Below are 16554 nucleotides of genomic sequence, written 5' to 3' on the forward strand. Positions count from 1 at the left end.
ACTCAAGTTATTTAGTGAAGATTCTCAACTCCTGTAGTAAATCAACCTCAGTATTTACTCTTTCTTCCAAAAACCTATATCATCACTCTTGGCTCCAGGTTTCACATAGTAAGTCTGAAAGCTTACAGTTATTGGTAATGAGCGTTACGCCTCGTACACACGACCGAGTTTCTCGGCAAAAAACAGCAAGAAACTTGCTGGGATTTTTTTTGCCGAGGAAACCGGTCGTGTGTACATTTTTCGACGAGGAAACTGTCGAGGATCCCGTCGAGCCAAAAAGAGAGCATGTCTTCTTTTTCCTCGACGGGAATGGAGAAACTTGTCTTGTCGAGTTCCTCGACAGCCTAACAAGGAACTCGACGAGGAAAACAATGTGTTTCGCCTGCCGAGTTCCTCGGTCTCGTGTACGAGGCTTTAGGGGTTTAGACAGAATGCACCTCCCGATCCCGCGACTGCACAATAATACCTCTGCGCAGCTCTCCTTCTTTCCGACAGGTCAATGTCTGCGGAAGTTCCTGCCCCATTGCTATAGCAACCTGTCCATCAGACACGTTTGTGTAATTTCCTATCATCAAATAATGCGAGATTTCGTCAGTAGGTGATTTGCAAGGACTCTTGGCATACGCTGCTATCCCAGGAGTCCCAGGAGTACTTGGAAATCGTCTAGTGATGTAATAGCCTAGGAGGGGGGCTGCCGGATGTGCAACTGAAAGAAGACTATTAAAGGTATTTACATGCAAAAAATAGTCCTCGGAAATAGCTGGGAGCAATGTAACTGATAAGAATGTAACACAGGCAGAGGGCACTGGAAGTTATCAGCTCACATAATTTCTGGTAAGATCAACTTGTATTGATGGCACATATTGAACAAATCCTCTTTAATGGTATATTTAACAGACCGAAAGGGACCGAACAAGAAAAGTTAATTGTTAAAGTTTACATATCCTGTAACCAAGCCAGGTCTGTGCAACAACGATTATATTGCAGAAGGACAGAGAAATGTTCTGTGTAGGACTAGAAATGTCATTGTGAAACTTTTTGTTAATATGTTACACCTCTATCATACATGTTTTTGAGATTTACAAGTGTATCGTTTAGCAACCTGAATGGAAATGCACTTTTAGCACAAAGATGCTAATTTCCTACCACCATAAATATATTTTTTTAATTGTATATGCCACGACCATTGATTAATTGGGTATATTTTGGTGGTGAATAATAGAGGTGATAATCAGGAATACATCTGTGATTATTAGCCAATAATTTATGATAGTGAAGCAGGAAATAGTATTTCCTAGACAGCAGGAACAGGTTTATGCTTCGGCACTACATACTTTCTTAATTCAGACTAAAAAATAGGATAATTTTTACCAAATTTTTTAACAAGTGAATTGTAAAGTGACAAGTCACTTATCTGAAATTGAAATAAAATGATTGCTCGGATAAATATCTACTTAACTTGATATATTTATTAGGGCTGTGCAAATTAACTTTTAATTAATCGATTAATCTTTAATTTTTTTTTTTGATTGGTACTTACCTCTCCGCCGGCTTCTGGGCCTTCGGGGAGTTCCGTCGGAGATCCAGTAACGTCACGGACACTGGCTGGGCTTGCCGTGTCCATCTGAAGGGCTCCTTTGCTGTGCCTTCATATCTGCATGCCGGCGGGACCTTACTATCTGCCACACCCACACGCAAGGGCTGTTACACTTCCCTCTATGACTTCCCTCTATCAACCTGGGATTCTACAACCATCCACTGGGAGTTGTGATAGTTCCCTTCATGGGACATCTACATGCCGACGGACTGATGTTAACCTCTCCTCATCTGGATTCAGCAGTGGTATCGTTGTACACATTTTTATACCAGTATCATACTTGGCTACATGTTTTTATGACTGCTTTTGGTACCGTTTGGTAATACTCGCACCATTTTTACAGTTTATGTAGCTACATCGATTTTATTTCCAGTGCAATATTTATTTGGTTACCTACTTGAAGACTATAAAAGTTTTAATGCTATTCCCATCAAGCGCTACCTTTGTGTGTTTTTTGTATCCTGCTATCCATTTTCCCAGTGGTTGGTAGCTGCACTGGGAATCAGTCTGCAAGGAGATTAGCTAAAAGTAGTTGGATCTGTATGTGCGTTATAATTAATCAAAATTAGTCGATTAATCGTTTTTAAAAAAAACGATTAATCAAACACAAAAATTTTGATCAGTAACAGCCCTAATATTTATCATTTCATAATTATTCTATTGCACAAATTGACTCCAAAGTTTAGCCACTTTCAATAGTTCAGTTAGATATGGTATTAATACTACTGTTAAATGTGTTGTGTATGGAAAGATGTGACTGTTAATAAACTGAAATCAAACTGGTTGGAATAGGGTAATGCACTGTTTAGGGTTTATTTACTAAAACTGAAACGTGCGATTCTTCATAGAAACCAAGCAGCTTCCAGGTTTTATTACCAAAGCCTAATTGAACAAGCTGAAGTTAGAAGCTGATTGGCTACCATGAACAGTTGCACAAGATTCGGAGTGCACCAGTTTTAGTAAATCCCCCACTTTGGAGTGTTTGACTTGGAGAAGTAAAGGGAAATAATTATAATAATAATAATAAAAATATTTGCACAGCTGTTTTATTTTCATTTATTCCACATAAATGAATTTTCATTTTGGAAAGCATGTCAGGGCACTTGGTTTCCTGGCTACCAGAGGGTTAAGTTGCCACATTTTGTTAGCGTGCGCCTCTTGCTTGTAACACAGTGCTGCTCTCTAGAGTAAGCTGGCATCTCTTACCAGCTGGCTATAGCTCCAACCACCCTCTCTGCGCTCCATGGCCACAATAAATATTTAATCCACGCTTTCAAAACTTGCTGACAGTCCCAAACGCAGCCTTGCGTTACAATGTAACATGTCACTGTGAACAGAGATGCAATTGGATGGGGATTTTGGGCAATATAACCCATAAACTACTGCTGGGTGGTGACAGCAAAGTAAATCTCTAAATGAAAGAAATAGTTTGAAGTAACTCTTCTTGACTAATAAACTTGTAACAGACAGAACAGCCTCCATAGGATCTTGTTAGGCATATAATGATTATACAAAATTGAATAAATGGGGTAGAAAGACACTTCATAATGTCTATGAGAACAGGATATAAACTCTAAAGTATTCATGTCCACCATGGGAAGAAAAGCAAAAGCAGCCAATAACATGTTTCCTTGCATTTATTTTTCTTGCAAGAGAATATTTGGTCTGAGTTCCAGTCAACTTCTCCACTATCTATGGATCAACTGTATTAGCTTGCTGCCATGACTGTCCATGCAGATCAGTAAACACTGCACTGTAACTAAATGTTAAAGAATAATTCCACCAAAAACAGATGTCACTATTTTGATTGCAATGAGACAGATACAGACACCCCGTTGTTCTTGGCACAACTGTGACAGACTGAAAGGTGAGAGATGCTATGGGCACCAACCTAAGAGATCTATATATGTCTATGGAGTATCTACTAGAGCATTCCAAAATAGGGTTCCTCCAGATAATGCTACAAGTTTCCTGAGCTATGCCTGATTGACCTGTCATTAGATGGTGCCTGCATAGTTCTGGATCCAACACCACTTGGCATAGCCAGCTGCATGACAACAATGATCTTTTTAGCTGAGTGTAAAGGTGGCATTCTTCTTATTGACCACCAATGTAGGGTCTGCACTAATGGAAAGGCTGCACTAGTGGATGAAGGATGCAGAATTACTGTATCTTGTGCTTCTAGGACACCTGTAGGGACATGTAAGGGACACTCAGTGTCAGGCCCCGTACACACGACCAGTTTCCTTGGCAGAATTCAGCTTCCAACCGAGTTTCTGGCTGAATTCTGCCGAGAAACCCGGCCGTGTGTACACTTTCGGCCGAGGAAGCCGACGAGGACCTCGGCGAGGAAATATAGAACATGTTCTCTATTTCCTCGTTGTTCTATGGCAGCTCTCGGCCCGCCGAGGTCCTCGGCGGCTTCAGGGCTGAACTGGCCGAGGAACTCGATGTGTTTGGCACGTCGAGTTCCTCGGCCGTGTGTACGGGGCCTGAAGAGGAAAAAGTGATTGGTAAATGACTGAGCAGCATCAAACTAGTGAAAGCATGTTTAGTGTTGGATTGACAGCAAAGCTCTACAGCTAATGCTAATTTTATGTATAAATGATGATTGATTTTACAACTAATACAAAAAAAGGTGTGTTTTTATAACCTGGAGTTGTGCTGTAACACATGCTGTATTTGCAGAGACAGCATACTAAGCCTAAATGTAAATTATACCATGGTACATAAGTACCTGAACAAGAAATAAAGGAAGTTGATATCAGCACAGAAGTCGTTTTTTTTTTTTGCTAACTGTATGTAATTCGCATTGAATTATTGTTTTTAATATTTACATATCTGGAATACATGGAGAATTTAGGCTTGGAATTGATTGAATGCATTGTATGTGTTGCAATTTAGTTATCTGAAAACCCGAAACAAAGCAGCATCAGTAGTTAATTAAGCTAGGTACACACTATGATTTTTTTTTTCAGAACAATCTGATCAGCGCTCTCCGCAATTGGCTGAGAGCGTTGATCAGGAGTTGGTCGGTGGCTGGTTTTCCAGCATGCTTGTCAGACAGAAGCCGGCCAAACTGCCGACTTCTGTTGGACAGGGTGGCATGCACGGCTGATTTCTCCCGATATTCAGCCCAAGTATACGGGGCTTTACTCTAAACAGCTTTTCCTGAAAGTTTAAAAATATAAACAGACAGCATTAAAAGCCTGGCCGGTGTTCTAATTACTCTCAACTCTATGCTTTTAGTTATACTTTAAAATATAAAAAAAACTGATGTTAGAAAGGTGCTGAAATAAACCCTGAATGCAAAAGCTACTTATTGCTAGAAGCTGAGTTGACCCTGCACTCCCAATTGATCTGAAGTTCCCTGTAGGTTGTTCAATTAAAATGCTGCTGTACTTTTCTAAGTGACTTTCTATATTTATAATGTCTGATAGTAGCTGTGCTGGGACGGTGGATGTTTCAGTAAACAATAGAAAACATGTAGCTGCTGTCACATTCCGAGGATTCCACAGTCAGTAACCAATTTTAAAGCCCTGATTGGCAGCTTATCACAGAAGATCGCAGAGGGTGTGTACTAGGGCCCTGATAAGGTATCTCAACACAGCCTTCTTTGGCTTTGCACCCTCACCTGATCACCCGAGCGCAAAGAACAACATTTTCCTACAATAAATGGCACTTTATTAACTGTTGCAGATATTAAGGCACAAAAGAGTGACTTAGGTTAAAATCCTTCTTGAAAGTTTGAAGTGTATGTAAATGTTAACAATAAACTTCTCCTATTTGATCAATTTTGGTCTGCTATATATTTCTTTGGAGGTTTTTGTTTTATCTTTTTGATAAGTGCAAAAAATGCCTGTTTATTCGCCAGAAATACCAGAACAGTTTCTGCATCTGGTTGCACAATTTTCTACTCGGTCACTTTGACAAAAGTTGATTAAACAATTGACTTTTGTTGAGCCAATGCCAAAATTCAAGCCAGGTATGGCAGCCCGGCAGCCCTAAGCATAGAATTGTTATACAGTTGGCATTACTTGGTTACACACAAGCTCTCAGGTCAGTGGGACCATAATAAAACTATTGAGATTATATACTTTTTTATATAAAAAGCTCTATTTTTTAAGTTTGATTTTTTTTTTTACATTTTCAAAAACTTCAACAGAAATAAAAGGTAGCTGTTATCCCATCGTCCCAGCTAGCATATTGCTGTCAACCAGACCATCCCCATGAACTTCCTTTCTCTCTTTCCCCTCCCCTCCTCACCTCCGATATGCAGAGGAAGACTCTCTAGATATGGAGTTCCCCCCTCTTTAAATATAATGGATACCTTCTTCCCTGGCTAAACCCCTATTAGCCACTCCCAGATAACTTGACCTTGTTTATACCCCTGCTATTATTGTATGTATCCTTATTTTGATGACCATATTTGTGTCCATATAAGAATATCTTGTAATTTATTGCAAGCTCATCTTATCTGGCAGACGATAATATACAGATAATATACAGATAATATACAAAATAACAAGAATAAATAAAGGAAAATGTTTTACAATCTCACTTAAAGAGTTCAATAGGTAATAAGGGTATACAGGTTTAGTAGTCAGTGCAAAGAGCTATGATGAAGAGTAAAGTGCACTGCAGTGACCTGGAGCATCTGATCCCACCTTATACCAATTTAAAATAGTTAGGACAATGAAACATAATAACTAATTAGTTGCACTGATGCACAGCCATATACAATCAGTACGTTTTGTAAGATAGACAGCTGTTCTCTAAACAAAACTGAGAGATTATACTATAGATAAACCATCCAAAGAAAAATACAGAATAACTCAACTAGACTTGCTTTGAGGAATACCAATGGATACCTGACCAAAATGTACTCCCGGAATGGTATCACTAGACGGACCTACAGCTTGTAGTCATCAGTCGGGGTGCTTAGGCCGAGTTGGATGGCTTTGCTTTTCTTAAAGTAAATTAGTACATAGAACAGCAGCACAACACCGTATGCTTTTTAAATGTAAAAATCTTTATCATTCATAGAGGATAACACTTTTTGAATTGTTACAAAAACAATACATACTGTACCTAACTATAAAAAATACAACATCCCCTCTACCACTTAAGTTGTAATAAGAAAGCAGAACCTTAAAAACTTGAATTCAGTTAAATGAGAAAATACTCAGGCCTCGTACACACGACAAGAAACTTGCTGGGATTTTTTTTTCCCGAGGAAACCGGTCGTGTGTACATTTTTCGACGAGGAAACTGTCGGGGATCCCGTCGAGCCAAAAAGAGAGCATGTCTTCTTTTTCCTCGATGGGAATGGAGAAACTTGCCTTGTCGAGTTCCTCGACAGCCTAACAAGGAACTCGACGAGGAAAACGATGTGTTTCGCCCATCGAGTTCCTCGGTCGTGTGTACAAGGCTTCAGTGTTACATGTGGAAGTCTTTGAAATTGCCTGGAAACTTTATTAATTGGACAAGCACTCGACAAATGTGAAGGAATCAAATATTTCTGTAATGATTTTATAAAAAGTGTATATAAATTATAACTCCACTTATACTAATAAAGCTAATTTGTTTAAAAAAAAAAAACAATGAAAAAAAAGAGCCTCCCCAGTCATTTTAACTTTTTACAGAATTGTGTTTTGCTGCTTTTTGTATTGGAACTCCCGCATGGATTCCACTCACTGATTTTCAACTTCTAGCAGACACCTTTTTATTTATGAGTACTGAGTGAGACGGCCCTACTGCTGTGATCACATGATCAGAAATGTAATAGGAGAAAAAAATGCCCAGGGCAGTAACAAGCCAATCACAGGATTAAGACAACATTTGCACGGACTTCTGTACACTAACATTGTACAGTGCATCCCGTATTAAAGAAAATCGAAGTTGGCTCTTGACTGAAATAATAATTTTTGTAAACACTTTATTACAAAAAAGCTTGTGTAGCAAGTATATACTGTATGTCACAGTAGAGGATCTTATTAAATTATGATGACCATTCAACAAAACCCTAGTAAAAAGCTTGAATTACACTTTATAATGTATGCTACCCCAAAAAATTAGGTTTCCATATATATTTTGACTTATTTGTATAGTTCTCAATAAAGCCAATGTAGCCTATACAGTTTAATTTATTCTGTTATTCCACAATACCTGGTGATCCTGCCAGTTCCCCTGTGTTCCATTTTCAAATTGACCACGCCAAGCACAAAGCAGATGCTGCCATGGTCAGTTTGCATCCATGGGATTGCTATTAGAAGATACAGGCTGTTGGGCTGACACAATGTGTCTGTATCTCCTGTAGTCCGTTTCGCAATCATGCACCCTGCTCAGCCATGCTGTGTTGCAGCTGCAGCCTGTGGGAGCATGGACCAGCTTTCTGGAACGTAACACACAGATGGGGAACGTACCTCCCTTCTGTGTGTTACAAAGCAGGAAGTAAAAAGCAGCACATTGCTTAGTAAAAACAGCACACAGAATAACACATGTTGTGCACACATTTAACCCTTTGATCGCCCTAGATGTTAACCCCTTCCCTGCTAGTGTCATTAGTACAGTGAGAGTGCATATTTTTAGCACTGATCACTGTATTAATGTCACTGGCTCCCAAAAAAGTGTCAAAAGTGTCAGGTAGTGTACGATTGTCCACCATAATATCGCAGTCACGATATAAGTTGCTAAACGCCGCCATTACTAGTAAAAAAAATAAAAATATCCCATAGTTTGTAGACTATGGCCCAGATTCTCGTAGACGCGTCTATCTATAGGCGGGCGTAGCGTATCTCAGATACACTACGCCGCCGTAACTTAGTGAGGCAGGTCCCGTATTCACAAAGAACTTGCGCCCAAAGTTACGGTGGCGTAGTGTAACTGTGCCGGCGTAAGCCCGCATAATTTAAAGTAGGCTGGTGTGGGTGTGTTTTATGGTAATGAATAGTGACCCGACGTGATTGACGCTTGCGCCGTCCGTGAACGTATCCCAGTGCGCATGCTCAAAATTACGCCGCAAATAGTCAATGCTTTCGACGTGAACGTAACTTACGTCCAGCCCCATTCACGGACGACTTACGCAAACAACATAAAATACGACACTGTTCGTACGTTTCCGACATCCATACCTAACATGACTTACCCATTCTTTATGAGTGGTAACTTTACGCCGGCGTATGTCTTACGTAAACTACGTATCCTGATACGCCGGGCGCACGTACGTTTGTGAATCGGCGTATCTAGCTAATTTGCATATTCAACGCGGAAATCTACGAAAGCGCCACCTAGCGGCCAGCGCAAATATGCAACTAAGATACAACGCCGTAAGAGACTTACGCCGCTCATATCTAAGCAGAATTTATGCGTAACTGATTCTAAGAATAAGGCGCATAGATACGACGGCTCTCATTCGGACATTCGCCATCGTAAGTCCTTTGAGAATCTGGGCCTATAACTTTGGTGCAAACCAATCAATATACGCTTATAGGGATTTTTCATTACTAAAAATATGTAGCAGAATACATATTGGCCTAAATTGATGAAGACATTTTATTTTTTCATTTTTTTATTGGATATGTTTTAAAACTGAAAGATATTTTTATTTTTTTTAAATTGTCAATTTGTTTTTGTTATTAGCGCAAAAAAAGAATGTAGAGGTGATTAAATACCACCAAAATAAAGCTGAATCTGCTCTTCTCAAGACAGAATAAATTGAGTTCCTCTAATCTTTACTCATACCTATGCTCCTCCATGAGGTCTTACTAATGATTTGTACAGGGGCAGAATGATGTTATTCTGAAGTCTACATTTCTCTTAACCTTCTTAGCGGTATTCCTGAGTGTGGCGTGGGGTGAATTTTTCATACCAAGAGTGGTAACCCCAAGCCACACTCGGGATTGCATCGCAGTATCCAGAGAAAGTTACTTACCTTGTCCCCTGGATCCTGTGATGTCTCCCCGCTGTGTGCGGTGGCTGTGTCTTCTGCCCAATGTACTGAATGCCGGGCTCCAATTCCTGCGAGCGTCGCAACGCGCGGGGATGGAGTACCAGTGGAAAATTCAAAAAGTGAAAAATACTTAACACATAAAGTACACTGTAATCCTACAGATTACATTACTGTTTCAAACTATTTCACATCCCTTTTGTCCCTAGTCGTTTGTCCAGTGCCCTGCATGCAGTTTTATATTATATATACTGTTCTTTCTGCCTAGAAACTGGAGAATGTCCATGGCAACCAAAAAGTGTCCCTTTATGTCAAAAGCGGTTTTAGACCAGCTAGAAAACAGCGATAATAAATTAGAACACTTGCAGAATTGAGAGCTAGTGATTTGTGGGGAAATTCGTCATCAGACACTGAAAGTAACGACAGCGTCAATTCTGCAACCAAGCAAATTTCAGTGTTTTTGAGTTGATTACATTATTGAATGAATTTTATTATTATTATATTATTATTTTTGATAATTATTTATAGTTATTTATTATATTATAATTTTTGATTTTGTGTTTCGAACTTTATCATATCCGGGATGTCTACTAGACTCTTGTTTGGACAGATTTAAGTGCGTTATTCTTAAGATTCACAAGCCTACAATATAAAATGCCAAATTTCTATGCAAAACAATGTACCACTTTCAGCATCAAAAATCTGACATAATCATACCGCCAGGGAGGTTAATAGATGTATAGTAAAACTAAAAAAAAAAATCCTTATTTTTCTTTAATAGTTTGTAATGCAAGATATGGTATGTCAAGGATTCTTGTTCAGGGTTGTGTCTACTTGAAAAAAAAGAGAAAAAATCTTGTTCATCAAGAATTTGACATATCATTTTTATGTGTTGACAAAAAAAGTTCATAACCTTGTACAAACAAATGAAAAATTACAGATTTGGACAGAAAATTAGAACACAGCATTAGTATCACTCACGTGTCTACAGAAGCGTATACCATCTATTTCCATCTACTTTAACACAATCTAGATCAAACAGAAGCTTGTCTTTCATGAGACCTTTATTTTAAAGCACTACAGAATCACCTGGCACTGAGCAGGTTAATTGTATCCCATATAAAGGTAGTACATCTCTACCCTTATTGCATGTATCCATCATGTATTTTAGGACTGACACATTTACACAAGCAATAAGGGCTCATGCAGTGTAAGCCAGGGGCCATACCTAAACTATAACAGAGGGGTGCGAAGCAAATCCCCAGTGGGAAGTTTATGAGATAGGAGGCAGCTAAGGCCTCAGAAGCAATTGAAGATGATCTCCCTGAGGTGCACGGTATGAGTTATCTGTAGTTAACGCTCTCTTCTTGATGTGCTGCTATCCACTATACTCAAAGACAGCCCTTATCTTGTTCTAAATGGACAAGGCATCCAACACAGGTACTGGAAAGTTCAGTGAGGAACAAGCATCACAATTTCTGTACATGAACTGCATCAATTTGGCTACCATGCATTTTAAATGATCAAAAAAAAACTAAAGAAAACTGAGAAGTGACTTCATAAAAAAAAAACTTGGACAGGTATTCCATTGCTGCTTTATAGCTTGAGCTGCTAAAAAAACATCCCTGGCATACGGTCGCTTCAGGTCATATTTGTGTACAGGAGTTTTGTCGCTCTAAAGGAAACTCTATATCATTCACTAAAAACATTTAACCCAGTTGCCAAGTATAGGGGTCCTAGTGTACAGTTTACAGTGGCTCCATTTTATCCATAAGCATACATGCCAAGTAAAAGTATCCCACAGTATATGTAAAACATTTGTGTGTGGGGGGGGGGTTTTCTTTTTTTATCCTCTCTAATTTGGAGCCACTGCTGTTTACCCCTATAAATGGCGCCCGCAGTGCACTAGCTTTTTTTGTCTCTACAATAATAGTGGTGCCATCCCTCAATGCCCTTCAATATTTTGGTAAGCCTAATCTGACCTTTCTCAATATGACGTACGATCTCTTTCAAAATGTTTTTAGTTTATTTATTATAGGCTACTTTAATAATCTGTATTACTTTTGGCCTTTCCCAATAGGGAGCCGACCTCTTGATCTTTCTTCAAAATGGCACCCATAGTTCATTCAGTTTCGCCTTCCCCAAAATATTAAATGGCACCTCTAGTTTATCTACTTTGGGCTACACTAATAACATGTTTTTTTTTCCTTTTGCCTACCCCAATATGATGCTGGCCCATTGATCTTCTTTAAAATGGCACCTGTAGCTCTATCTATGTGGGCAACATTAAGATGGCAGCGCCAGCCGGTTTTGAGTTCCTTTAAAATGGGGGCTGTATGTGTTCTGATGTAGCTCAGCACATGATGATAAAGGGTTGATAAAGGGGTAGCACCATTTTGAAATGTATTTCCCTGCTCCCCTGTGACGTCATTCATCATGTCCTCTAGATCCCTGGCCTGGTATACAGCTGATTTTCTGATCTAGGACAAGAGGCTGTCACAGGAGAAACTAGGCTTGGCTGTGTATAGGCTGTCACTTGCTGGTCTGTATTATATGTGCTTTCTGGAAAATACACATTGTGAGTGAACATTTGCTTTTTATTTCAACTTTTGTTAAATGTGCTACACTTAGTTGGTGGGGTTTGTGTGTCTCTCTCTTTTTGTGTTTTTATATAGGTGTCTCATATAACAGCCTGCAGTGATTGTGTTGTATCTATATGCCCAAATTCCAAGTATAGGGGTCCTAGTGTACAGTTTACAGTGGCTGCATTTTATTCATAACCACCAATAATAAGTATACGGTTCTAGTATAATGTCTACTGTGGTTTTGACATGTGACAAGTGACATTTTACTATAAGCTCAATGCCAAGTATACTGTAGGTGTCCTACAGTCAGTATAGTCAATTGTAACTGCATTCATCCATTAGCACAAATGTCAATTGTAAGGGTTCAAGTGTACTGAAGCACAAAGGGAAAAGTATAGATGTCATAGTGTACATTTTGCAATGGCTGCATTTTATACATAACCACACATGCCAAGTATAGGCATCCCAGTGTATCATTTGTAGTTACTGCATTTTATCCATAAGCACAAATGTCAAATAAAGGTGTTAAAGTTTTCAGTGGTTGCAATTGTTGCCACATTTTCACAAAATGCTACTCTCAGGCCTCGTATACACGACCGAGAAACTCGACGGGCGAAACACATGGTTTTCCTCCTTGTTAGGCTTGTCGAGGAACTCGACAAGCTTGCTTTGCATACACGCAGTCAAGCCAAAATCTCCTCGTTCTCAAACGCAGTGACATACAACACATACAATGGCAGGGGAATTTCTATTCCACTGGCTAAACTCTTGTGGCTGCTTTTGCTAATTTCATGTGTTAAATAAAAGTTTGGTAAGAGACGATTTGCACTTTTCAGTCTGTTACAGCTTTAAAAATGTGTTATCTCCATTACAAATGCTACTTTTACTCCCGTCTCATACTTTAATCTGAGCAAGCATGGGTTTCTTAGCATGCAGACGTCCGCGTTTCTCGTTGAAAACCAGCCTGTCGAGAATCTTGACGAGCCAAATCAGACTCCCGTCGAGAAAATAGAGAACTTGCTCTCTTTTTGGCTTGTCGAGGTTCTCAACAGTTTCCTCGACGGAAATGTACACACGACCGGTTTCCTCGGCAAAAAAATATCTCCCAGCAAGGTTCTTGCTGGTTTTTGCAGAGAAACTCGGTCGTGTGTACGAGGCCTGAATCTGATCAGATAGCCATGTGTATTCATATTTTATAAAGGATTTTTATGTACATAATATTAGTAATAGTAATATTAGTTCTTTTCAAGTTGGACTTTTACTGCATTCTCTTTATACCAGAAAACGGTCTTTCTTGTGTAGATAAAAAAAAGTACAGACACGGTCTGAAGGACTAGTAGTAGAAGTAGCAAATGTTGCATGGGGAAGTGGCTGCTCTGTCCCGTATTTGACATTTATTGAAGTGTGTTCATCACAAAATAAGAGCCTTTCAAATACACAAATGTTTGATATTGTGTATTGTGAGGTATAAGCAGTATGGTGAAATGATTTGTGCTTGGAGGCCTACTTTTTTTAGTTACACCTCTGTGAAAAAGTCTAGGTTCCATCATGCTCTGCAGGGTGTTTTGGGGTCAATGATCCCTCTAAAGAAATCTCCAGCTCCAGAAAACCAACATAGGTTGCACTGTAGCTGGGTGAATAAGTGAGGTGTCACTCCCCACTGATGAAAATATAACAGAATGTCACTCGTCAATGACAAAATAACACCTCGCTCATCCAGGAGAGTGACTCTGCAAGAAGATGAGTATTTCTTTGCCCTACCCTGCACAACAATCCTGTGGCCAGCAAGTTGTCATCAGAAATGAGATCACAAATGTGACATGGGCCCTAAGCTGGCCATAGATGGATCAATATTTGGTCGATTCAGCAGGGACCAGTGGAATTTCAATTAGTGTGTGGCCAACCCTGTTTGACAGAAGTCAATCATGTGATCAACTTCTGTCGATTGAACAAGTTTGAAAAGTTTTTTGATCAGCGGAAAATATCAGGTGAGGCCAAAACAGCCCAGCATGGCTCAGGTAGAGGAAGATTGCACAGCAGTGCATTCTCACTGTATAAAGAGACCTGTGAAAAATGGGAAAAAAGAAAACACATCGGAGGGCCACCATGATCAGAACCAGTGCTCACATTTGTTTTTTCATTCTGCACACTGCATAGTATACCTTTGGGGGGAAAAAAATCTCTTACCTGTACAGGTTCAGGGGTAATTTGTACAACATGTTGGAGTCTTTCACTGTGGTGATGTCTGGATTCCTCTTCGTATATGGCATCTCTCTCATGTTGTGGGAGGCCAAGAAAGCGGCGTATGGTGCACAGATTCTCCCACAATGTACGATTTTCTGGGCTTGGGTTTTCCTTCCAGCGCAGAAGCTCACAGAGCCAGCCCTGCAATAAGCAAATGACCATAAAAATGTACACCTTTTTTATACATCTATATGAAGGACAATTTTGCCTGAACTGAACAAGATACTGCAAGAAAAAAAAAAGAGAAAGGGCATCAGGATAGATGCAATATCTTTCATGATGGGCATCTAAGTGATTGACCCTCTTGGACATTAATGTTGTGGCCTATTGGACCAGTGAATGGTGGTTGTGGCCAGTATGTGAGGCACCACTGAACTAGATAACATAAGTACAAATTGAAAGACTCTAGTTAATATTCCACTGCAAATGTATACAGTCAACCTACCCAAAAGAAGATATTCTGGGTAAAGTCTATTATTTTTCGTAGTAGGTCTTTGAGTGTTTTACTCATCCATGTGTCAGTGTCATAGTTTGGCAAAGGTATACGGTTGCTTTAAAAATGCAGTTTGGCTGCATATGGTTTTGGATAGTAATGGTCAGGTTGTTTATCCTACACATGTACAACCATATTGTCTTAATCTTCTTGGCCAGATTTTGATCGATGACTGACCACTTATGACTTATGAGAAGCTTAATTGAGTCCTACATTTGGGCAGAGTCTTGTTACTGAGTCTCTGTGAGCTTGCATTTATGAAATTCTCACATGGAATGTATGGCATGTGTTTCACCTTTCCAAAACTCCTGCTACTGAAAATTGGGTGTTTTATGGGCAAAGCAGTTGTGCTATTAGGGTAACAGAGGCATATAATTTACGAGCCCAACACACGTTTTTTTTAAACATTTCATTAGATACTTAGTAGTATTACTGTATATATTTAGGTACTTTACTTGAGTAATGTTGATGCATTCTATAATGGTAAAATTCCATATTAGGTGTTATTAAAAGTGTTTATGACACACTCAAACAAAGCTACTAGCAGTAAAGTAGAGTAGATAAGTGGTATGTCCTGATTATACCCAGACTGAAGTACATCAGCTAGAACAACTATTACCTAAAGAAGTCTTATCCAAGAGTGTTACTTCTTAATTACGGTAAGACCCTGTTTTACTTACAGTGCTCTGCAAAAGTAGTCATTATAACGTTTATTTCTGAGTTAAAGTGGGACTAAACCTATTAATGTAACCATATCCCAATACGGCACATTTGAGGCATGCTGTGAATGATAACTGTCACAGTTGATTTTGCTCTCAACCGAACTGCCAAACCATTGCATGGCTGGTGTAATAACTGATCACATGTGTAGTACCATGGCAACTGCAGATCAAATAGAGGCTAGATAGCAGTGTCCTTGGCTGTAAAGGGTAGGAGGATTTAGTTCCACTTTAAGTACAGTAACACATAGCAGCCAATCAAATTCGATCTTGTACTGGCATGATTTCAATGTGAAGTCGGGTTGATTGCTATGGGTTGCTTTACTTTTTTGTTAAAAAAAAATAGATTTCCCCTTACTTTGTGTTTTCTCTCTCTCTACACTGTGCACTTCCAATGTACTTCTTGTGCAGGTTGTGTGCTTCAGTGGCTGCTAAACCTCACAGTGGCGAGTATGGCTAACCTTTCCAGCGCACTCACTATCACTAAAATCCCAAATAATCTTTAACATATTAATGTTTTTTTTATTTTATCTTTGTAACGTGAAGTTTAACAAAACAAATATAATTTTAAAGGTTGTTTTCAAGCTTTTTAAATCTGAAGCTTCATTAAAAGAATACCTGGTCATTCAGCCATGAAGGTCTTTTTTCAGGAACTTCCTGTTAGAAGGTGATAACTGTCTCTCAACTGTGCTTCTACATTGTCAGCCTATCATATGCACCCCTGGTGGAGACTACAAGCAAGCTGTGCTGACACAAGCATAGTCCACTACTGACACTATAAGAAGGCAGGTTCTGAGCAATGATGTGTAACTGTGTATATAGGCAGAAGTGACTGAAAAAAGCTGGAGGAAATCAGCAGTACTTAAAGTGGTTGTAAACCCTTACATATACCCAGTGAAATGACTTGCCTCAGGTGATAGATGGCGAGGAAACAAATCCTCCTACATAAGTTTAACTGTTTAATCTGC

The 16554-nt window shown here is 39.3% G+C and overlaps 1 protein-coding gene across 3 annotated transcripts in view; it reads right to left on the bottom strand.

Moving 5' to 3' along the window:
* The window catches only part of SATB2 (SATB homeobox 2), a 250298-nt gene that overhangs the window by 41805 nt on the left and 191939 nt on the right, over window positions 1-16554 (bottom strand). For all 3 annotated transcript variants that reach the window (XM_040357386.1, XM_040357387.1, XM_040357388.1), the window contains one exon: window positions 14318-14515. In XM_040357386.1, coding sequence (XP_040213320.1) covers window positions 14318-14515 — 198 coding nt within the window. The remainder of the gene's footprint in view (window positions 1-14317; window positions 14516-16554) is intronic.

Source organism: Rana temporaria, chromosome 6 (genome assembly GCF_905171775.1).
Source record: "Rana temporaria chromosome 6, aRanTem1.1, whole genome shotgun sequence".
Lineage (NCBI taxonomy): Eukaryota > Metazoa > Chordata > Amphibia > Anura > Ranidae > Rana > Rana temporaria.